The sequence below is a fragment of the Salarias fasciatus genome, chromosome 13, assembly GCF_902148845.1.
Source record: "Salarias fasciatus chromosome 13, fSalaFa1.1, whole genome shotgun sequence".
Taxonomy (NCBI): domain Eukaryota; kingdom Metazoa; phylum Chordata; class Actinopteri; order Blenniiformes; family Blenniidae; genus Salarias; species Salarias fasciatus.
This window is the reverse complement of record NC_043757.1, coordinates 24,652,365-24,677,115: the sequence shown is the minus strand read 5'-3', so window position 1 is coordinate 24,677,115 and position 24,751 is coordinate 24,652,365. Positions and strand designations below refer to the sequence as shown.

General features: G+C 45.7%; 2 protein-coding genes across 3 annotated transcripts in view; both read right to left on the bottom strand.

Moving 5' to 3' along the window:
- The window catches only part of LOC115399375 (homeodomain-interacting protein kinase 1-like), a 17,201-nt gene extending 4,986 nt beyond the window's left edge, over positions 1-12,215 (bottom strand). The window contains exon 1 of the mRNA XM_030106699.1: positions 12,141-12,215. Coding sequence (XP_029962559.1) covers positions 12,141-12,215 — 75 coding nt within the window. The remainder of the gene's footprint in view (positions 1-12,140) is intronic.
- LOC115399897 (E3 ubiquitin-protein ligase TRIM39-like) lies at positions 4,468-24,751 on the bottom strand. Of its 2 annotated transcripts, none has more exons than XM_030107576.1 (2): positions 24,675-24,751; positions 4,468-14,752 (listed from the first exon to the last, which is right to left on the bottom strand). In XM_030107576.1, the coding sequence occupies exon 2, from the start codon at positions 14,741-14,743 to the stop codon at positions 13,100-13,102; it is 1,644 nt and encodes a 547-aa protein (XP_029963436.1). In that variant the 5' UTR covers positions 14,744-14,752; positions 24,675-24,751; the 3' UTR covers positions 4,468-13,099. The 2 variants fall into 2 exon arrangements, with proteins under 2 accessions (XP_029963436.1, XP_029963435.1); XM_030107575.1 differs by lacking the exon at positions 24,675-24,751 and adding an exon at positions 15,707-15,921.

Genomic DNA, 24,751 nt, shown 5'->3' with positions numbered 1-24,751 from the left:
GGGTCGCGGTACTCATCGGGCTGATGCGCGGGTTTGCGGTTCAGTTGCGGGTTTGTACGTCCCCGGGTCGGGCCGGAGCGGGTCTTGAAAATTGGACCCATGCAAGACTCTGCTTTGGAGACATGAGAAACTGCAGTGGGAGGAACAACTGAGAAGAACGATGGGACAAAAGGCACTGAAGCTCAGACGAGTTAGGAAAACATTTGGGGGAGGAAAAAGAGGACGAGAGTGGGAATTATGAACACGAAAGTAATGAAAATTATAGAATGTAGACAATGGGAAAGAAAGAAAAGAATGATGGTGAAGGGAAGGAGAAGAATCGTCTGTAAATGAGCGTGAAATCCAAACAAGTGGAGAAAGACATGTCACACTCTGAAAACCTATAATTACGTGAAACGCTAAAGGAGCAACTTTATCATCTTGTTTGTTAAAGCATGAAAACCTGACCTCATTATCAGTGACTGCAGCCAAAGGTCAGCTTTTCTTTTCTGTTTTCATTTCAATAGTATTTGCCTCCAACATGCCCTCAGAGGATTAACAACCAGCATGGTGATCACTGGGAAGTAACTTTGAAGTATCCAGCCAGATGTCAACTGTAAGACTGAACAATTTTTTTTATTAAACTTTGAACATCTTAGTTCTGCATGTCTAAATCATTTATTGTGTTTTTCTTTTCTCATCCTTCATGAAAGTAGCTGCTCTGGCTGTGGGTTGTCCTCATCCCAGAGGGACCAGAGTAGCAGGGGGGCGTCGTAGGAAGAGCGAGGCCTGGAGCTGCCTCAGGATCAGCTGTGGAGGACGCTGCAGTTGATGGGGACTCAGCTGAAAGAGACAAAGGCAAAGGACAGGCACAGATTCCACTTCCCCCAGGCGTCAGTCACATACCCAGCTGCCAAAGACCTGTCCGACCAGGTTCTCCCACACCTTTGCTCTTCGTTGCGATGATCGTATCAATTGCGTTGAGAGACCAGATGATCAGTTCCATGTTTGGTGTGTTGATGTATTTGAAAAACCCAAAGCACAGTGGTTGCTCAAATCAAACAGAGGAGACAAAGTTTAGCAAGCAAAATCAATTTCAGTCACTGTATTCATCAAGACTTGATCATTCCCCTGCTGAGACGGGTCAGATATGAATGGTTCATAAATCACTTGTGGGTCCGATCAAAAGATAAATCTTTTCCATGCAAGACTGATAAATGAGGGACATATAGAGTTAATGTGATGCTGTCCATGGTGCTGAATTATCGTCTTAATACAGTAACTGTGAAATACAGAATTTCATAATACACAACAAAGTATAGCCTATTGAATGCCACACACATGATCATACACACACAGAGTATTTCCTGGTTTTCTTCCAATATACAAACAAAGTGGGTCCATTCTAATTCAAATCATCACAAAAACAAAATAAACCTGAATCTGTACTCAACCCTGCCAGAGTTCCCGAGGGAGGAAATAGGAAGAAACATGTATTTGATGATACCAGGTGATACCAGGTGAACTAATGTCAATGTAAAAGCTTCTCTCAATGGAGGGTGAACATCTTCCATTCCACGTTCTCCATGAATCTAGAACTGCAGTGAAGACCATTTACCACTGGAACACTGTGTACCTGACCTGCTCAGCGCCAAGCTTTTTCTGAGTGGATGCCGGTCAACCTGTACCCCGGTCATTTCCTGTCTAAATGAGGAGAGACAGTCTGGATTAGAGTTTAGATTGGAGGGATTAAATCACCCACATCAAAGGTACAAAATAACTGGAGACAGGAGAATTAAAATTACTTTATTAGAAATTCTTCTGTGTCTTTGATGACAGTTGAATTCTACAGACAGAAAAACGGTCATGGGACAAAGAAATTTCTTCAATCAGAGCTGCTGAATCCAAGGACCTCAATTTCCATCTTTTTAACATGAAAAATTATTTGTAATTAAAATATACAGCTCTCCAACAATGACAGCTTCTCACATCCTATCATGAGTATCTGATAAGGATACTTAGATTTCTTTCTTTAATTCCACCTTTATTCACCTGGGACACAAGCTGTCATTTTTCAAAAGACACCTATTAAAACACAAACTTGCATATCATTACATGATGTGACATGTGACAGAAGTCGCTTGTTATAAATAAGGTTTTACTAATGTAAACGTCTGCATAAGAACACAGTTAACCAAGAAAAGCAAACGACAATGATTGGTACGTTGTTTAACTTCCATTGTAAATCGAAAGTCACGAATGCAACTGCGGTTCAATGAATCCCGGATGACCGCCAGATGCGGTGCTTAAAGCACTGGAATGACATATGCTAACTTCGTCACGAGGAACCCCAGGAACCCCCCTCACTGAAATGCCTCTGCAGGGCCCAGGACCACCTGCAGTAGATGTGGAGGTACAACATCCAATCTGTAGAACCTGGAAAAGGTGCCAGGCATCGACCAGGAGGTGGCAGCACAAAGGTCATCCAGGGTCACCCCCTTCAGGATACTGTCAGGTCGGCACCAATCCAAGTCGGCCTTGGCCAACTCGGCACCGCCCCCTGGATACAGTCAAGTCGGCATCAAGCCAAGTCGGCATCAAAGCCAAGTCGGCCTCGCGGGGGGCTCTTAAGTGGCAGCTTACAGTCAGGTCGGCACCGACCAACTCGGCCAAAAGCCTCTTTTTTTTTTTAATCATGATGCAGCTGCAGCGCGACAATTTGCACAGTTTTTTGAGATCTGTTTGAACCGAGTAGCTTAGCTACGAGCGCTTAGCAGCTGTCTGGTCATGTGACCGGTCCCCAAGGCATTCTGGGAATCGTAGTGCAACGATGCCGGCTGTAGCGTGACGACTTGCACAGTTTTTTTCGTGCTGACTGAGCCACTTCTCCTCACATAGCAGACAGGAGACTGGAGGACAAACTGTGTGATTATAGTGACTGACAGGTTAGAGGTGGATAATGTACCTGGAGCTTCATGTTTGACGTCTTGTTTGAGCCAAATAGCTTAGCTACAAGCGCGCAGCGCGAGCGGCTGTCTCGTCATGTGATCAGATCATGTGACCAGGCGGCGTTTGATTATAATTATAACTGTGCAAATCGTCGCGCTGCAGCCGGCATCAGCTCCAGGATTTGCACAGTTATAATTATAATGAAAGACGACTGGTTTGATCAAACGAGGCCGACTTGGCTTTGATGCCGACTTGGCTTTGATGCCGACTTGATTGTATCCCGGGGGCGGTGCCGAGTTGGCCAGGGCCGACTTGGATTGGTGCTGACCTGACTGTAATCCACCCCCTTCAGGGCGGCACATGACATGGACACCACCCTGGTAGAATGGCAGCACACACCCTGGGGCAAAGGCCAGCCCGCGGCCTGATAGGAATGGCGAATGATGTCTGTCCACCACCCAGTGGGACAGGCGCTGCTTGGACAGTGCAGAGCCCTTATTAGGGCCTCCATAGCAGACAAACAACCGTTCAGATGTCTGCACATCCGCTGTAGCCGCCATGTAGCTTCTCAGGGCTCTGACTGGGCACAAGAGCTCCGGCTGGTCCCCCGGGTCATCAGATGGGGGGTCATATCAAGCGAGTCATACAGGCTGGTTGGTTCGCAGCCACAACAACACCTTTGGAAGGAAAGCAGTGTTCGGCCCCAGTGTGACTCCTGCCCTATCCGGATGCCACCTGAGGCATGTCGGGTGAACAGACAGAGCGAGCAGCTCCCCTACAGCTCTCCAGTACCAGATGTAGATCCCAGGCTCGAGCCCGAGGGGCTCTAGGGGGGTTTAGGAAGGCTGCCACTAGAGTGTGGCCCCCAATTGTGCCGCCTGCAACCCGTGCATGGTGGGACGATACACGGCCGATTTTGCCACCACATACACCCTCAGGATGGAAGGGGATCAGCCACCGTCCAAAAGAGACTGCAGGAAGTCTGGGACCACAGGGACCAGGCGACGTTCCCACCTCTCCCCCCCTGGGGAGGCAGGCTGATGCTCCACAGGACGGCCCTCATCTCTTCCAGCTCCCTGTACAACTGATCCACCTCAGTGGAAAGCTGCGGCTCGGTCCGCGCCTTCTTCCCAGGCGGTTTGGCCTCAGCAGCGGACCCCCCATGGTGCTTCGAATCCCGCGGCTGTGAAGGTGTCAACTGGACTGGGGGGGAGGCTCCCTGGCCCCCCTCCAGGATAGAAGTGACCTGCACCAGCCTAGCAGCCCGCTGCGCCTAGGGCATGTAGCTGCAGTCCATACAGGGATCATTTGACAGTGCCTCCCTGAGTCTGTGAGTGAGCTCCATTCTACTGAGTTCTTCTGGAGTTCCTCAGCTGCAGCTGGACAGGACAAAAAAGGATTGTGTGGGACGCAAGCAAAATAAGTCCACAGATGAAAGTGATTTGATGCCTGAGTCCAAGATGAAAAGAATTCTGTTATTTCTTAACAGGAATCATTTAGAAAGTCAAGTCTGTGAGTGTGTTTTTTGAAGTCTTTTTATTCAACTTTATGTGAGGAACAAACATTGCATAAACAATCACAGATAATATCAAATACATTTCTCTCAAACTTATCAGAGAATTGTTGACAACATACATAACTCTTTCTCCACAGAGTGTTCTCATTTCAGAGACATTTGAATGCAAACTGGAATGGTTTCGATCAATTAGTATTATTCATTATTTGAACGCTGCAGATTGAATTTTTCACAAAAATCTTGACCCTTTTAGAAAATCTCCACCTGCATTAAGTGTAATACAGCCCGAAATACTTTATACATCCATGTTCCCAAAAAAATGGCTTCCAATGACTCAAAATCTAGGAGCAAACTCAGGAGGAATCCAGATGATCCAAAGGAGTTTTTATTCATCAACTGAAGCCCATGATTCCAACATTCAACACTTTGTACAGGGAGAATCATCACAAATGACACGATGATTATCACACAATTTACCCAGTTTTCTCAGTTTGGATCCTCACAGACAGCTGTTATACTTCTTCCGACAGGTTGTGTTAAACTGGATTATAAAATGTCAACATTAAATTTCCCCTTGAAGAAACCTTGAAGCTGGAGAGAAAAACTAACGTGTTCATGTTGTGACTCTGCAGCTTGAAGACACACAGACTGAAAGATTCCTGCTCATGAAGACATAAAAACACATGAAAACTCTCCTGATGGAGTCTTCAACCATGAAGAAGCTCTGCCATGAATCAGACTCAGAGGAAACAGGTTGATACTGACTCTGACTGCTCAGTTGGGTTGATTCTCTTGACGTCACTTCCGGGTTGTGTACCGCGCTGTTGCTGCTCACGCTCGAGAGTAAGCTTCTCTGCATAAATCATTGGATTAAACTTTTGGATTTATTCATCACGGTGTTGTTGGTGCCGTATATTATACCTGAACTGATGGCTACAACCTTGCCCTAAGAAGAACTGGGGTGGTTTATACGCCTTGACGCAGTTGTGGCGTGCCGAACTGCTAGCGGCTAGCCCGGAGGCCAGCTACCTGCCCCGGCTTGTCAACGCTGTGTGGCCTGAAAACAAGGATTTAATGGATCACAAACCCCAAGCTGCTCACGGTTTGGGGTCGTTAAAGACGGGACTGGAAAATAGCCGGATCACCGCCACTACTGCTGAAGAGCAGGACACTGCATGACGTTAGCGAAGGAGCTAACAGGCTACCACCGCAGTGTTTGCGCAGAGCAGGCAGGTGGACGGCGCTGGATGCCCGGGTGTGCTACGAAGGAGACCTTGTCTGGATTAACGTCTCAGGATGCCTCCAAAAAAGGCGCCCACCGGAATGGAGGAGGAATTGGAGGAGATAAAAAGATCGCTGGGTAAAGTTTTGGAGCAAACAGACACAATTGCTAATCAACAGCAAATTATTTTAAACCTTATGGATGAAATCAAGAACTTAAAAACTCAAAACCAGGAGAAAGATCAAAGGACAAATGCAATGGAATGTTGTATTGCATACTTGGAACAGTACAGCAGGATAAATGATTTGATTGTCACTGGCCTAGCCATCAAGCCAAGATCCTACGCCAAGGCAGTGACTGGACTAAACGGAGAACCCACTGAGATGGACCAAGAATCGGCGGAGCAACAGGTGGTCAACTTTCTCACCACCAAAGGTCGCCTATATACATTGACACGAAAGACATTGAAGCCTGCCACCCACTTCCAAAGAGGGACAAACGTCCAGTGCTGTAATATTCAGATTTACCAACAGAAAACAGAAAACCGCTGTGCTCAGACAGGGAAGAAAACTTAAAGGAACAAATGTCTACATTAATGAGCACCTGACTAAAAATAACTCAGATATTGACAGGCAAGCACACATCCTGAAAAAACAGCAAAAAATTCAAGCTACTTGGACTTCGAACTGCAAGGTATACATAAAACTCAATGGCTCACCTGAAGAGGCCAGAGTTTTATGTATAAGAGACGCTCGTGACCTGGAAAAAATTATGTGAATAGACAAGGTAAGAGATCTCATTGACAGTTCTTTTTTTCCAGTGTTTTTTTCTTTTCCTTTTTTCAGCAATACACAATGACAGACGAGAACTATGAAACATCTACATCTGAAAGTGATACTGAAGAAGTTAATGTAAACCATTGTTATGAACTTGATACACCTGTCTACACAGAACAAAACTTCCCACTTATCATAAGTAACGTTGATCCTGATGACAGTTTTTTTTTCTAATATTAAAAGTAAGTGCAAATATTATCAAAGTTATCAAATTCCATTTCAGTCTGATACCTTGTCGATAATTCACTTAAAAAGCCGTAGTTTGAGCGCCAATTTTGATAGTAAAAGAATCTTTCTCAGTAAATTCAGTATGCCTTTTGATGTTACAGTAATTACAGAAACATGGATGCAAAATGAGAAACCTGAAGACTTTGCACTGGATGGTTATGAAATGTTTAAACAAAATAGAAACCATAAAATCAGAGGGGGTGTTGCGCTTTTTGTTAAAAATAATTTACAAGTAAAAAATATAAAAAAATATGACTGAATCTGTTGATGGCATAATGGAATGCCTTACAGTGGAATTAATCTTTGAGAAGAGAAAAAATGTTTTAATAAACTGCAGAACCCCGGGAACCGATATTGATATTTTTGTAGATAGTATTGTTAAATTATTTGGAAATGTAGGTCAAAAAGAGTTTTTATGTGGGGACTTCAACATTGACTTGCTTAAAACAAACAGACACAGACCATCACAGAATTTCGTGAGTACAATGTATAGCTTAGCTTTTCATTTTACCCAAAAATTGTACGACTGACGCGCATAACTTCAGAAAGCTCAACACTCATTGACAACATAACATACACAACATACACAAATGTATTGAATGAAGAAATCCCAAGTGGGATTTTGATAACCGACATCAGTGACCACTTTCCAGTTTTTGTTCTCTATAATTAAAAAACAAAAAAACTAAATATACAGGGAAACTTACAACTAATTACAGAAGGAAAATAAATGATGAAACTCTGTCTGCATTTAAAGAAACTCTTCCATGCTGTAACTGGAAATCCCTTTTAGAAATATCTGATGTAAATGCAGCTTATAATTCCTTTCTCAATACCTTTATGACACTTTATGATCAGCATTGCCCCTACATAAATTTAAACTGTAAGCAAAGAAAGAGTACAATGCCATGGATAACTAAAGGACTGGAAAACGCATATAAAAAAAAGAACCAGTTGTAGGTGACTTTTCTAAAGACAAAAACAAAGGAAACAGAAAAAATATACAAAAAGTACAAAAATAAACTCACAAATATATTAAGACATTGCAAAAAACAATATTACAGCGCACAGTTACAAAAGAATAAAGACAACATTAAAGGTTTATGGGGTACAATAAAAGAAGTTATCTGGCGGGGACCTAAAACTACTTCAATACCTGAAAATTTCAATTATAATGATAAAATTATTGAAAACAAAGAAGACATTGCAAATGAATTCAACAAGTATTTTATAAACATAGGTCCACAACTAGCTGCAACCATTGCCACAACAGGTACTGAGCCTGTGTGTGAAGGTATTCTTCTAAACCCAAGTTCCTTTTGCCTCTCTCTAACAAATGAAAAAGAAATCATTAATGCTGTAAAAAAAATGTACTAACAAAAAATCTACTGACAGTGATGAATTAGACATAAGCATTATCAAAAGAGTCATTGAGGAAATTGTGCTACCATTATACCATATATTTTTAATATATCCTTTAAAACTGGTATGTTTCCAGATCAAATGAAGGTAGCAAAAGTTATGCCTATTCACAAAAATGGTGCAAACGACCAATTTGAGAATTACAGACCAATATCAATCCTACCTCAGCTTTCAAAAATATTAGAAAAACTTTTTATAGATGGATTAGATGCATTTATTGATACAAATAATATACTAAATGATAGCCAACATGGATTTAGAAAACATAGGTCACCAGTATTTGCTTTAATTGAATTAGTTGAAGAAATCACTAAAAAACATAGATGAAAGTAAGTATCCGGTTGGAATTTTCATTGACTTAAAGAAGGCTTTTGATACCATGGATCATGGCATTTTATGGCAAGATACATCGATATGGAATAAGAGGAACAGCTTACAGCTGGATAGAGTCTTATTTATCAAACAGAAAACAGTATGTTCAGTGGGGACAGCACAGGTCTGTATGTGACACCACAGTATGTGGAGTTCCACAAGGATCAGTGATAGGACCAAAATTATTTCTGTTATATATCAACATTTAGCTTCTGAAAAATATGAATTCATTTTATTTGTAGATGATACCACTATTCTGTGCTCAGGAGAGAACTTTGAAACACTGTTGACAGAGATTGCAACTGAAATGTGTAAGCTTAAAAACTGGTTCGACAAAAACAAACTGTCGCTTAATGTATCTAAAACAAAAATTACGTACTTTGGAACACATAAACTTAATAAGCAAAAGGAAGTTGAAATTAACAATATTAAAATTGAAAGAGTATATGAGCACACATTACTGGGCGTAACACTGGATCGCAAAATTTCTTGGAAACCTCACATAATAAAAATAAAAAATAAAACAGCAAAGATTGTAGCGCTAATGGACAAATGCAAATACTCTCTTGACAGGAAAGCCCTGTATACAATCTATTGTGCCCTCATTTTACCTTATCTAACCTACTGTGTAGAGATTTGGGGAAACGCTTTCAAAAGTAATTCTGAATTTCTTTGTAGAGTACAAAAAAAGGCAATTAGAATTGAACACTTAGCAGAATATTGTGCCCATACAAATGCCCTTTTTCTTCAATTAAAAACATTAAAATTTAGAGACCTTGTTCAATATAAAACAAATATATTACTTTTCAAAGTGAAACAGGGGCTACTTTCAACAAATATTCAAAAAATGTTCCTCACGAGAGAAGGAAAATATAACTTGAGAAGGGAAACTGATCTGAAAACACAGTTCTCCCGAACAACTCGAAAAAGAATGTGTATCACCAGATGTGGGGGGAAAATGTGGAACAGTCTGGACGACAATATCAAAGCAGCAAATGACTTAATACATTTCAAAGCAGTTTACAAAAATTATTCCATGAATAAATATGCTGAAGAAGAAAAACAGTAACCGAGTGTCTAAACCAAAACAATATATAGATTGTACGATTCTCTTTCCTTTATCCATTACTTTAAGTTTAAACGATCATAAACAATAATGTGTACGAACAGAAATGGTAACGTACGACATTCCTTTTCCATCTTTTTTTTATCCATTTCTTTAAGTTTAGACGATCAGAAATGATCATGTGTACGAAGATAAATAACGTACATTAACTCTCCATTTCTTTTAGCTATTGTTTTTAGTTTATATGATCATAAATGACAAATTGTAGAAACACAAACAATATACAATATACCTTTCTAATTGTTTTATCCATTATTTCATTTTTTTCCACCATAAACTAATGTACCCATCTTTGTATATACATGTATTTGTATGTATATCTAAGTAGACATACAAGAGCACACGTGCAAATGTTTATATGTGTATATATGTATATATAGAGATATGTATAAAATGATGCTATAAGTTACAAGGGAGAATCCAGCAACAAAGTGTTGCACTAAAGCCAGGGGCGGACTTACCATTAGGCAAAACTAGGCAGTTGCCTTGGGCCCCAAGTTCCTGGGGGCCCCATAAAACTCGTCATACACTTTTGGTTAATACAGTTATTACTTATTTGTACACATTAATTATGTTTTGATTGAAATCCTGTCGCTAAAATGCCAGCAGAATGCTTATTGTATTATGTGTGTCTCGGGGCCCCCCTTCAGTCTCCACGACATTGGATCAGTCCATCTTACTGCGCATGTGCAGAGAGCAAAACATACGAAAACAAGCGGCGCGAAGACAAGAGAAGAACAGAGAAGAAAAAGACGATGAAAAGAAGCTTCCCCAGCGGTGCTGAAAAAAGGAGGAAAGTAGAAAGCTGCTCTCAAAATGCCCCAAAGTGACGACATACTTCACTGCAGATGGTTTTAATAAGACAGATGTTGCAACTGAGGCTTTACTGTTCATGGTATTTATCATGTTCAAACTTTGTATGAATCAAAATAAAATACAATATCCACAACAACCAGCAAGTGTAACAGTGACGTCGACACCTGTTTGGGAGGGTCACTTGTCGACGTGTGGAGATGAGCAACTAGTGAGTATCAAAATGGCGTGTGTGTTGTCTTCTCATTTCAGAGGGCCCCATTCCTGCCTTTGCCTTGGGCCCCAAATTTGTTAAATCTGCCACTGACTAAAGCATCATTCTTTGTAGAATGAGGGGTAGGATTCCCATAAGTTCTTTGAACTTCCAACCTACTCCTTTTGAGTGTCAAATATTGCTTTGTATTGTCTTCATGTACTGTTTTTTTAATACAAAATACTCAAATAAACTTATTCATTCATTCATTGTTTCCTCTTCTCATCACAGCTTTACTTGTGTTGTCCAAACTGTCAGATGAACGTTTCTTTACGTACAAACTGCTGCTCAATGAAATCAGAGAATCGTTCACCATGAATCAGTTAATCTGTCACTTTCTCACCAGTTTATTCATTGTTGGTGATGTTTATAGTTTTTCACGATTGTTAACACACAAAAATCTAAACTTCGGCACAATTTGCACAACCTTATCTTCACGTACCATTTGCTCGACTCAAATTGTCACTACTTCACTCTCCCTTATGACTCCGCTAGACTCTTGACTTTCCTTCTTTACACTCTGACGCCAACTGCACATCACCTTGTGGTCTAAACACCACACACAATGTTCAGTTGTTGCACACACCTCTCATGTAAAAGCTCAAAGCTTCAACCGACGATACACTCTGCTGTCAATAGCACATTAACTTGTTGTCAAAACACTACAAACAATGTTCTGTTGCTACACACACTTCTCATGTAACATCTCAGTGGTATCAACCAACAACACACAAGTGTTCAAAACTCAACACATTTAGGTCAGTACACTGTATACCAGGGGTCGGCAACTGGTGGCTCATGGGCCAAATCCGGCCCACGACTGGATTCCAACACACTCAGGCTCCAGCACCAGTTTGTGCTTGTAAGTCCCATACATTACAGTACAGCACTGACATACAGGTATTGTAGCCTACCTCTGATGTACAGTAACACATTTTTTTTCCTTTTCTACAGTGTCTTTTGACCTCTCTGTCCATACAGTAACTTGCATTCTCTCTGTTGTTTCAGTGAATCGAGAAGCTTGATATGGCGAATGAACTATATGAATATGTTATTTTGGTAACACTTTACTTGAAGCACCCGGTATAACACATTATAAGTAGTTATAAAAACTCATAAATGTTCACAATGCTTTATAACCAACTATACAGCATAGGATTATGGTGATTATGATGTTATAAAGCATGTTGATCATTTATGAGTATTTATAACTAAAGTTATACAGTGCTATAATGTACTTATAATGTGTTATACAGAGGTGCTTCAAGTAGTGTTACCATTATTTTCATAGATGCGGCTGGGTTTACTGTAATCTGGTCAAGAGGCGGTGCAGGGGAAGAAATGTCATAGGCCAGCGGGCCAGTGTTGGGGTCCCCGGTCAGTGTGGTGGGAGCATAACCGTGTGTGTAGCAATAAATCACTACGGTGTCCTGCACCGCCATGGACATCTTGGTGCCTATAACACAGACTTGCTGCTGGCCTTCCTTGATGACCTCCATGAACAACTTGTTCCACCAGATCACACTAATAATCTTCAAAGAATTAATGATGTTGTCCTCTGGGACAGTGTGCGTTTCCACCGGGCTCTGCTTGTACATCAGTGGTTCCAGGACCAGCCTCACTTTACGATGTTCCTCCCACATTACTCCCCATTCCTAAACCCCATAAAGGAGTTCTTCTCTGCTTGGAGGTTGAAGGTGTGTGAGTGAAACCCCCAGACCCAGGTCCCACCGGTCCAGGCCATGGAAGGAGCCTGTGCTGACGTCAGCCTCGAGTCCATTCAGGGATTCATGCGCTGCTCAAGGCGGATCTTCCAGAGACGTCTCCATAAGGAGAACATGGCCTGTGATGTGGATGAGGCCTCTGGCCTGACAGAAACCGAAGGCATGATGATGCTTGATCATAATGATTTCTCAACTATGTCCAAAAATAAAACATTTTTGGCTGCATATTTGTGTGCTGTTTTAAGTTTTAATTTTTTAATGAAAAAATAGGCTACATTGAGTCATTTTTATGAAAGGAGAAATATCTTATTCTCCAGAGTCACTGTCATTCATATGGTGTGTTCCATTTTACAGTAGTGTTTTCAGTTTTTCACTACAATGTGCTGTAAATGCTTGGAAGTGTGCAGCAAAAAGCTTACTTGTGTGTGCTCAATGAATGGTATGTAAAATACGACTGTGTGTAGCAAATGAAAACATGAGTTCCATTTTGTGAACACAATTTAGAGATTTGATGGCAAGAGTGTTCTTGCAAAGGGAGTGTCAAGTTTAGCATTTTGTGTGTGCAGTTTAAAGTTTTGTGTGTGCAGTGTTGAGAAAGCCGTTGTTGTATTGAGAAACGTGTGTTAACAATCGTGAAAAACTGTAATGATAAAAACAGATCAGACAGTTTGATTGACAGGACAGATGATCAGAGGAGCAGAGTTTTCACCATCATCATTAAGCTCAGGACTGAAGAATGGGAGGAGTTTGTCAGTGAAGCAGCAGCCAGTGAAGGAGTAGATCGGAGCTGCAGCAGCTACATCATAAAAAGAGACCAGACCCTCCTCATAATCCACAAACACCCCTACCTTCTCAAGAATGCTCCTCAGAGAGAGATCAACGAGAGTATCATTCTCGACACCAAAGTACTCATTTTGATTCTCCAAACCTATTATCCAGAACCCTTCTTCAGGACACAATGTGATCTTTCCCTTCCTGTTGATGGACTCTTTGCTCACTCCGAAATTCCAGTCGGTCTTTCCTTTAACCTGAACCTCAAAGTAAAATTTACCTGAAGAGAAACTCTGCTTTCCTAAAATAAAACTATAACAATCAAATCTCTCTGGGTTGTCTGGAAGCTTCTTCCTCACATCACCATGTCTGACTTGTTTTCCATCATCAGACAGGATGAGTTTAGGATGAGCTGTATCAGGATCAAGAGTCACATCCACTGCAAACTGCTGCTTCCTCTTCAGATCAGCCTCAAACAGCTTCTTCATCTCTTTGCTGAGAGTCTCCTCCAGCTGAGCCACAGCTCTCACCACAGTCCCCTCATATGATGATGGACGGACGCTGACCTGTGTCCAGTCCTTGGTGGGTGGAGCAGCTTTCAGGGAGGAGAAGCCTTGGAGGAGGTGGAGGTGGTCTTCAGAGAGGAAGAGCTGCTCCACCTCTGAGCTCCTCTTCATCAGCTCACAGATCTCCTCTTCCAGATCTCTGATGAGACCTTCAGCCTGTTTCTCTCTGGCTTCCTCTTCCTCCTCCATCCTCTCCATCAGCTGCTTCAGGCCTCTCTCAACACACTCCTTCAGAGCAGTGAACACCTCAACACCTTCTGCTTTCTCTCTGTCTGCAGCAGCTTTACTCCTCTTCACACACTCTCTGATCTGCTTGATCTTCACTCGTTTCTCCTGGATCATCTGCTGCATCTCAGCCTCTGTCTTCCTCAGCTCCTTCTTCTTTCGTTTAGTTTCTTCACTCAGAGGAACAACCTCATGAGTCTTGTGCTCTAAAACAGTACACATCATGCAGACACATGTCTGCTCTCTCTGACAGAACAGCTCCAGAGGTTTATGGTGCTTCAGACACATCCTGCCTTCCAGGTTCTCCACAGGCTCCATCAGCTGATGTTTCTTCAGGCCTGACACTGTCAGATGAGGCTCCAGATGAGTCTGACAGTAGGAGACCAGGCACTCAAGGCAGGACTTGAGGGCCTTCTCTTTGGTTCCAGTGCAGACGTCACAGGGAACTTCTCTTGGTTTGGCAGATTGTTGCTCTGAGCTGCTGCTGGCTTTGAGTTCAGCTTCACGTCTGAACTGAGAAACCATCTCAGAGATGAAAGTGTTGACGTTGAGTTCAGGTCTTCTTCTGAACAGTTTTTTACACAGGGGACAGTCACAGATGACCTTGGTGTTCCAGTGCTGAGTGATGCACTCCTTGCAGAAGTTGTGTCCACATGGTGTGGAGACTGGATCAGTGAACACTTCCAGACAGATGGAGCACAGAAACTGGTCTTCAAAGAGCAGATTGCTGGCAGCAGACATCTTCACACACTGAGGACAAAAGACAGAGAGTGAACACAACAGAAACAACACAACAGACAGTAATCTCACTCAGGATAAAGCTGATGATAAATGTCCACAGAAACAGAAAAGCTGGACTGAGAGAGACATAAATCATTCACGACTTTGTAAATAAAACCTAAAAACATCAGAGAAGGATACATAAGAAAAAAACAATGATCAGAGGAAATAATATCACAAACCTTTAATGTTTTAAAAGTTCATCAGGTCCTTAAACTAAACAATAAAGAGCGATGGCCCCAGCCAGATCCCAGAAGGCTCCACTGTGAACCCAGGAGCCATGTAGAAATACAAACAGCCCTCCTTCTTCAGCACTTCCACTGTTTGACACTTTCCTTGATGTTGATCAGATTTTCTCTGATCTGTGGTTTGGAGTGTTGCTGCCCCCTGCTGGTCACTTCTGGCTCTCAGTGTTGGGCTCTGATTTCTGCTTGGACTTTAACGGTGCGCCCCCAGTGAACACATGTGGAAAAGCAACTCCTGTTTTTTTTTTTTGTTTTTTTTTTTGTTTTTTTTTGTTTTTTGTTTTCTCTCTTTTTCACTTTATAAGGTCATCTAAAGGACAAGTTCTGGCCCGCATGCCCCAGGTTTGACAACCCAGCTTATTTTATAAATCTTTTCAGTCTATTTTAAAGTTTATTCCGGTCATTTTGACAGATGCTGAATCACTTTAGTTTTTCTCATTTGAGCTGAAACTTTCACTTTCGATTTCATTCGAGCTGCGCAACACAAACACATTTAATCAGTAACAGCAGGATTTCCTGTAATTCCATCTCTCTGTGTTTTACTCGGACTGATAAACAGCTGTTCAAACCCTCCAGAAGCTCATTTTCTCTGGACTTTCTGCTTTTCCCTGGCAGCTGCTGGACTCCGACTGCAGTGTTCTTGTTGAAAGTCAGTGTGAATGAGAGCAGCTGGACTCACCAGGATTTGATGGACTGCAGGTGAACTCAGGAGAAAGACGCTGAAACACAAACTCTGAGGTTTGTCTGAAGAACTTCTGTTTGATGTGAGGAGGGAGACGGAGGACCTCCTCTTTCCACAGTGACTCCCCCTTCCTTCCTCTCACTGCTCCACAACTTTTTCATTCCTGGCTCTGAGCTTTCACTGGAGACTCTTTTCTTTCAGTCACAGCAGATTAATATTGTAGCGACCGTGGGGGGTCGCTAGGGGGCGGTAAAGGACCGCTGCCCTGTGGACTGAGTTGGAGCCGCAAAGGCTCGTGGGAAGGGGGACTTGTGGGACCGTTTCTGGGCCGCTACGGCCGGTTTATGTGATCATGTGTGTTCCGTTCATTGACATGTGTTTTGGTTTATTGTTGTTGTGCTTTTGTCACTGTTTTGTGTTCCTTTTATTTTTATTATGTGTGTACCGTGGGTCAGGGAGACCTCTGGGGGAGGGGCCTGGCCTGCGCGCCTCCAGGGAGGGTGTTAGAGGCTATTTGCGTGGGTTGGTTGTTTTAACAATAAACCTGCTGCTGTTAAACTAAAGAGCAACCTGAGTCTCCTACTCTGTCTCCGCCGCTTGTTGAGATCACGACGTTGGTGTCAGAAGTGGGATGGAGCCACGGCATACTCCAGAGAACAAACGCCCGGAGAACGCGGGAAGGATCGCCGCGCAGTGGGGGACCCCGAGCCGGCCCGACGGATCCAGTGATCGGCGAAAACACCGTCCAGAAGCGGCAAAGATGGCCGAAGAGGGTGAAGATCGCGTGGATGCGGGAGCTCTCCCGCCCACCGCTGCGGCGAGAGCCGCTGTCAAGCTGCCGAAGTATGACGGCGCCGGCTCACTGGAGCTCTTCATCAAGCAAACACAAGTCGCCGCTACGCACAATGGCTGGCGTGACCAAGACACCTCCGCGCATCTAGCCCTGGCCTTGGAGGGCAAGGCCCAGCAAGTTCTCCTCGATTTGGCGCCGGGAGAAAAGCGGGTCCTGGCTGCGTTAATCACCGCACTCGAGCGGCGCTTCGGACGGCGCACCGTAGAGGCTGCTGAGAGAGAAAAGCTGAATAATCGCCGTCGCCGTGAGGGAGAGAACCTGGGCTCCTTCGCCGCCGACGTCCAGCTATACGCGCGGCAGGGCTTCCCCACCTTCCCCGTAAGCGTGCTGGAGGAACTGGCCCTCAATGCATTCCTACAAGGACTCACACCCGAGCAGCTGCGTCAACATGTGCGGCTCGGTACCCCACAGACCCTGGAGGAGGCCCTCCGGGAAGCAGAACGAGCCGAAACAATCCTCTCCACACCACGGGTCGGCGCCAAATCATCGCCCTGCGTTCGACTGGCTGAACCCACAGAAGAAGAAGCCGAAACAGCCATCCAGGCACAGCGCTCCACATCACCCCAAACAATTCGTCGGAAACGCCGCAAACATGACCGCTGTTACCGGTGTGGCGAGCCGGGTCACGTTGCAAGAAACTGTCCAGCACCCGCCCCAAAAAGTCAGGCTCCGGGGAAACGGGAGAGGAGCGGTGCCGTGAGGGGGTCGCCGCTCTCCGCTCCAACCCCTCGCCCAGACCGGTGTCCGCTGGTGGGACAGTGCGGCCACGCAAAAGGGCTGTATCTGTCCTGTCACGTAAACAATCAACCGTGCCACGCCCTCGTCGACACCGGCTCCACCATCTCCATCGTGCGGCCTGGCTTCCTCACCGACATGGCGGACCAACTCCCCGCCGACTGGGCCCCCACCGACGTCAAGCTGATGGCTGTCTCCGGGGAGAAGATTGACTTGGCGGGGAAGAAGCAGCTGACTGTCCGGGCCGGCGACCGAGAGATAAAACACGAATTCTGGCTCGCCAATATCCAGGCCCCCTGCATCATCGGTCTGGACCTGTTGAGCCGCTGGAGAGCCAAGATCGACGTGGCCCGAGGCTGCATCATCCTGGGGTCCCACTTCCTCCCGCACCGGCCGGACCGGGAGAAACACTGCCAAGTGGGGCAGACCGACAACTCCGCCCACTCCGAAAGGCAGTCGTCAACTACGTCCGCAGAACGTGAAGTCAACTCCGTTCCTACAAAGCGCGCACCAATCATAGGGCGGGAGCAGAGCTTCAAGAAGCTGTCTCCAACGACGTCCGCCGTCCAGAGACAGCATCTCGCCGAGTCCACCACCGCCTTCCTCTCACTCTCCGCTGCTGAGTTACAGGCATTCCAGGCGGCAGATGAAACGCTGAAATTCCTCCAGAGATGGCTGGAGGTGGGCCAGTGGCCAGAGTGGGCCGAGGTGACTGGCTGTGCACTCGAGGTGAAAGCCTACTACTCACAGTGGGGCTGCTTCGAGAACCATGATGGACTGCTGTACCGTCGCTGGAAGGCGCCGGGTCGGGGACACGACTTACTCCAGCTGCTGGTTCCAAGAGCGCTCCGTTCCACGGTCCTGGGTGTCGTTCACGGTGTGGTGGGGACCGGACACTACGGCATCGCCAAGACGCCGCACCGTCTGCGGGCTTGATTCTACTGGCCAGGCTGCCGGCGGGACGTCGACCTCCACGTCCACTGCTGTGACACCTGCACTGCTCAGAAAGGACCAAATCAACGCTCTCAAGCGCCGCTGCAGCGTCATCTGGTGGGGGCCCCCATGGAGCGCGTCGGGGTGGACATCCTGGGTCCATTCCCCATCACCGACTCCGGAAACCGGTATGTGTTGGTCGCCATGGACTACTTCACAGAGTGGCCCGAGGCGGAGTGGAGAGAACTCGGACAACACCGCTCCACCCCCAGAGCGACGGGTTAGTGGAGCGCTTCAATCGCACCTTGGCCACACAACTCGCCATGCTCACCAGCCGCCACCAATGAGACTGGGACCGCCATCTGCCCCTGGTCCTGTGGTCATACCGATCCGCGGTACAGGACTCCTCCAAGTGCACGCCGGCCACCCTGCTTTTTAGTCGGGAACTGCGGACCCCCGTGGACTTAGCCTTTGGGCCACCACCTGAACCAGAGCTCGCTGCAGGTCCTGAGTTGGACTACAACCAGCGTCTGAGAGAGCGTCTGCGTGTGGCCCACGCTTTTGCCCGGCAAGCCCAGGAGGACGCGGGGCTCCAGCAGAAGCGTGCGTACGACACCCAATGTCGGGGGCAGCCCCTCACCCAGGGACAGCGGGTGTGGGTGTACTGCCCCACTCGGAAAAAAGGACTCTCCCCAAAACTCTCCACCCACTGGCGCGCACCAGCAGTGGTGTTGGAGAGGCTGTCGGACGTTGTTTATCGGGTCAGAATGCCTGACCGCAGACACCCGGTGGTGCTACACCGGGACCGGCTCTCCCCGTACCAGCCTTCGGAGCCGCCCAGGAGGGGGGAGAAGCCGGCACCGCAAGCCCCAGGACTATTGACGTAGACCCCCAGCCAGGACCGGTGCCGGAGGGTCTGCGTCGCTCCACTCGCCGCCGCCGCCGGCCGGGACATTTGGACTTGTTTTGTTCCTGGCTTCAGGGTTTCGGGGATGTTTAAACCCCTCGGGTGGGGGCTATGTAGCGACCATGGGGGGTTGCTAGGGGGCGGTAGAGGACCGCTGCCCTGTGGACTGAGTTGGAGCCGCAAAGGCTCGTGGGAAGGGGGACTTGTGGGACCGTTTCTGGGCCGCTACGGCCGGTTTATGTGTTCATGTGTGTTCCGTTCATTGACATGTGTTTTGGTTTATTGTTGTTGTGCTTTTGTCACTGTTTTGTGTTCCTTTTATTTTTATTATGTGTGTACCGTGGGTCAGGGAGACCTCTGGGGGAGGGGCCTGGCCTGCGCGCCTCCAGGGAGGGTGTTAGAGGCTATTTGCGTGGGTTGGTTGTTTTAACAATAAACCTGCTGCTGTTAAACTAAAGAGCAACCTGAGTCTCCTACTCTGTCTCCGCCGCTTGTTGAGATCGCGACGTTGGTGTCAGAAGTGGGATGGAGCCACGGCATACTCCAGAGAACAAACGCCCGGAGAACGCGGGAAGGATCGCCGCGCAGTGGGGGACCCCGAGCCGGCCCGACGGATCCAGTGATCGGCGAAAACACCGTCCAGAAGCGGCAAAGATGGCCGAAGAGGGTGAAGATCGCGTGGATGCGGGAGCTCTCCCGCCCACCGCTGCGGCGAGAGCCGCTGTCAAGCTGCCGAAGTATGACGGCGCCGGCTCACTGGAGCTCTTCATCAAGCAAACACAAGTCGCCGCTACGCACAATGGCTGGCGTGACCAAGACACCTCCGCGCATCTAGCCCTGGCCTTGGAGGGCAAGGCCCAGCAAGTTCTCCTCGATTTGGCGCCGGGAGAAAAGCGGGTCCTGGCTGCGTTAATCACCGCACTCGAGCGGCGCTTCGGACGGCGCACCGTAGAGGCTGCTGAGAGAGAAAAGCTGAATAATCGCCGTCGCCGTGAGGGAGAGAACCTGGGCTCCTTCGCCGCCAACGTCCAGCTATACGCGCGGCGGGGCTTCCCCACCTTCCCCGTAAGCGTGCTGGAGGAACTGGCCCTCCATGCATTCCTACAAGGACTCACACCCGAGCAGCTGCGTCAACATGTGCGGCTCGGTACCCCACAGACCCTGGAGGAGGCCCTCCGGGAAGCAGAACGAGCCGAAACAATCCTCTCCACACCACGGGTCGGCGCCAAATCATCGCCCTGCGTTCGACTGGCTGAACCCACAGAAGAAGAAGCCGAAACAGCCGTCCAGGCACAGCGCTCCACATCACCCCAAACAATTCGTCGGAAACGCCGCAAACATGACCGCTGTTACCGGTGTGGCGAGCCGGGTCACGTTGCAAGAAACTGTTCAGCACCCGCCCCAAAAAGTCAGGCTCCGGGGAAACGGGAGAGGAGCGGTGCCGTGAGGGGGTCGCCGCTCTTCGCTCCAACCCCTCGCCCAGACCGGTGTCCGCTGGTGGGACAGTGCGGCCACGCAAAGGGGCTCCTACTCTGTCTCCGCCGCTTGTCGAGATCGCCACAATATGAAGTTTTAATATTTCACAAAGACAGAAAATAAAATCAACCTCCTGCCTCCTTTCTTAAAAAGAGTTTGATTCATTGTGGAAACAAGACTTTCCTCACTTCGTCTTTTCTTCTGGTTTGTTTCAGGACTGTTTGTGTTTTGGGGAAATGTTTCAGTCTCAGCGTTAAAGCTGATCTGGAGTCTGAATAAAAACCAAGAGAGTTTTTGATTTGAGATGCTGAAGCAGAGATGCTGAAACAGGAAACATCTCCGCCATCTTGCTGGCGATTTGACCCATCTAAGAGGACGATTTGAAACTCAGCACAGCCAATCCTGTCCTGTTTTCTCTGACATCATGCCCTTACCCAAGTTAAGCCCCTCCCACAAGAACGTGCAACGAACACCCCTCGACCAATCACGGTTAGAGCCTCAGGGGCTCTTCTGATTGGTTAAAGATACCTGGAGCTGTGAGATTCCTTTTCAGCTCAGGACAGAGACAGATGGAAACGCTGCACCCTTGCAGTAGTGCAAATATGCTGCACTCCTAAAGGATTATCAATGAATACTCTAACATTTAATGCAAAGAAAACACAGAAAAATTAGCATTGACTAGCGAAATCCTGCCTACAGCACCTTTAAAGCTAAAAATAATGTGAACTGGAAGTTTAGGATCAGACTTATGATGCCTGGATTTAACTTTAAATATATTTCTGTTTGCTTCTCACTGGAGAAAAAGCTCTGAATGTGACTGTATGATCACTGACAGAGCTGAAATAGTGATGCTCTTGTTTTAAACCACTGAAGCTGCTGAGGATTGTGGAGAGGAGCTCAGTAAAAAGTCCTGAGCAGGAAACATCCTGTGCAGAAATGAGGAGATGTGGACACAAAGTGAACCATGAAAGAGTTAGTTTTCTCTCTGTAGAGGAAGACCTCAGAGAAGCTTCATGGATGGAGTGAAGGAGGACATGGAGATGGTTCAATGTTGAAAGTGAGATGTGAGCTGGAACAACGTTTCTCTACAGTCTAATCTGTCACTTGTCAGAACTCAGGGTTTCTGCAGCCTTCAGCGTGTTTTCACTGACTCTCCCTCATGGTGAATCTTCATGCTGATGCTTTCCTGCCATCAAGAAAGAAACTCGCTTTCACTGCAGCATCTCTGATCTGTGGCTGCTAGTGTTGCGGCCCTTTGCTGGTCACTTCTGGCTCTCAGTGTTGGTCTCTGATTTCTGCTTGGACTTTAACAGTGCGCCCCCAATGGACACATGAGGAAAAGCAACTCATTTTTATTTTCGGTTAGAAATGTTTTTTCATCTTGACACTTTACAAGGTCATAATAATAATCAGGGCCGGCCCGGGCTTCGGGGGGGGGGGGTGAGGAGCGATGCCGAACGATACCGATCAGTGCCGCGGTGCGTCAGACCGCTGCACAGCGGGGCACACGGAACACAGAGCGTCGTGGCGCCCCTTGTACGACCACGGCGCCCCCCCCTTGGACGTGGCGCCCTAGGCAGCCGCCTAATTCGCCTATGCCTAGAGCCAGCCCTGGTAATAATAATAATAATAATAATAATAATAATAATAATAATAAACTCAGATTGTGTGGCATTTTTTCTAAAACACAGTTCCAAAGTGCTTTCCAGATTAAAAGAATAAAACGAAATTGGTCCGCGAACCCTAGCGGACAGGAATTCATGACGATTTTTACGTCATGCGGACCGACGCACAATGCACACCCACGCAGTAGGGTTGCCAACTGTCCCGTATTAGCCGGGACGTCCCGGATTTGAGCCAAAAGAGGCGTGTCCCGTACAGGACTTTGTTTGTCCAGGCCGCACGAGTAAAGGCAAGACGCATTTTATTTTTTTCTCTGTGTTCTGAAGGCTGTATGGCATGGCATGTAATTCGAGGGCCCAGCCACTAGGGGCGCTAAAACCAGAGTAGTAGCGCACCAGGCAGAGTGAAGAAGAAACTCACTGTGGAGCTGCTCTGTTTGGGTCAGAAGAAGAAGAATACTGACGTTGTATCTCTGTGGAGTTTCATCCGGTGTCTCTGTCTGTTCGTTCAAGTTCAAGTTTCTGTTTTCATCTCTTGATCTGCCGCTTGTGCGTCCATAGACATGTAAGTTTGAGCCGTTTCCATATCGGGTATGTTTTGTTCATTTCATTGATTTGTGTCTGCTGCTGCAGACTGTGTGTGGTGTTTTCAGTTTAGAAACTGCACCTTGTTGTTTTTTTGTTCGGAAGGTTCTTCAGTTTTGATTTTGCACTTTTTCAGTTGAAAATAAAAAAAAAGAGCATGTTACAATCCAGAAGAGACAGCAGCTGTTTGATGTTATTTTGCACATTTAGCAATAAAAATAGAATAGAAGACTTTATTATTCTCACAGTGGAGAAATTTACAGGTGTATAGGCTCATCGAACAAACACACAGTGGGGTGCAAAAGTAATGAATGGGGCAATAATTAACAGGTAATAGTGCAAATCATAGTAGGATCGATAATAGAAGCTCAAGGCAATGAACTGTATGTACAACATGAATCTTAAAAATTTAACAGGAATTATATAATATGTACAATATATAAAATGCAGTATGCAATATACGATGCAATATATAACTATACAGTACGATATATAATATGTACAATATGTTTTAGTGGAGTGAATGGATACAGCAGAGTGAATGGATAATAAAGTGTTGCTGAATTTCTTAAGGGGGGAGGGCATATTATAATATCCAGGATTATTGCACACATTCTTCACAGTAGAATTGTACAGTCTGACAGCGGTGGGGATGAGAGACCTGTGGTAGCTCCTTCCTGCACTGAGGGCGTCTCAGTCGGCCACTGAAGGAGCTGCTGAGCTCCTCTACCGTCTGGTGCAGTGGCTGAGAGCTGTTGTCCATGATGGTTGATCCTTGAATGATAACTGTCTCACATGTATGCTAAACTGATCAAACTGATCATGAGTTATTATCTTGTTACTGTGAGTGTAATACAGTAGCCTAGTGTGTTTTAATAGTCTGTAATAGGGATAACTGTGGCAAAATGCTGTTTTATATATATACGTTTTTGACCCCCTAAAAAACCCAATTTTTTTCAGCTGCCTGCGAGAGGCGTCCCTTATTTCAATCTCTGGGAGTTGGCAACCCTACCACGCAGACATGTGAAGCATGGACGGGCAGCAGACAAGAGGCAAAGGAGGCCTGGCGTCAATTCATTTATCAAAGCAGAAGAAGACAGCAATATGGAGGGAGATAAGCCGCTGGCCCCATGGATTCTACTTGTTTGATTAAAAAAATGTTGAAGCAGTTTTCTGTTTTCCACACATAAAGGAAGACTGGCTAAGAATGCCCTGTTTAATTGTGCAAGAAAAAAGTGTGGTATTTCTTCGTTTTACTGTTCTGTGGTTACAGACCTGAAAATGTAACTCCTGCCAAAAGCCAACTGGAGGGACTGCAGAGGGAGCACTACACACACACACACACACACACACACACACACACACACACACACACACACACACACACACACACACACACACACACACACACAATATGTTATGGTGTGCATGTTTTAGTTTTTTGAATATTTATTTTATTTGGCTCCTTAAATATAAGACACATCATGTGTTAAATATATATAATCATGTTCTGTCGTTTTTTGTTAATGCAATACAGGAAAAAAGGGTATATTTCACACATAGTTTGAAATTGCGATTATTTGTGATTAATCGTGATTGATTATTTTGTAAACTGTGATTAATCTGATTAAACATTTTAATCATTTGACGGCCCTACATAAAAATCATTCAGTTCTTTGACTGTATTTTATACGTCACCATTCTCATGTGTTCACAGATTAAATACAAAAGTTTTTGTCAGACACACCCTGAAACAGACCGCAAACGTGGACCTGTCTGGACAAAAGAGGACATTTGTTCACCTTCTTCATCAGTTTCCTGAGAGTCAGTATCAGTGTGATCAGCTGTACTCACCAGTGTTGGAGTCAGTGTCTGTGAAAGTCCAGATGAACTCAGGTTAGATTTCTTCACAGAGAAACTCAGAGACGTGT

What these genes read in the sequence shown, in the direction of transcription:
- LOC115399897 (XM_030107576.1), bottom strand. Translation starts at nt 14,743, where the DNA reads ATGTCTGCTGCCAGCAATCTGCTCTTTGAAGACCAGTTTCTGTGCTCC.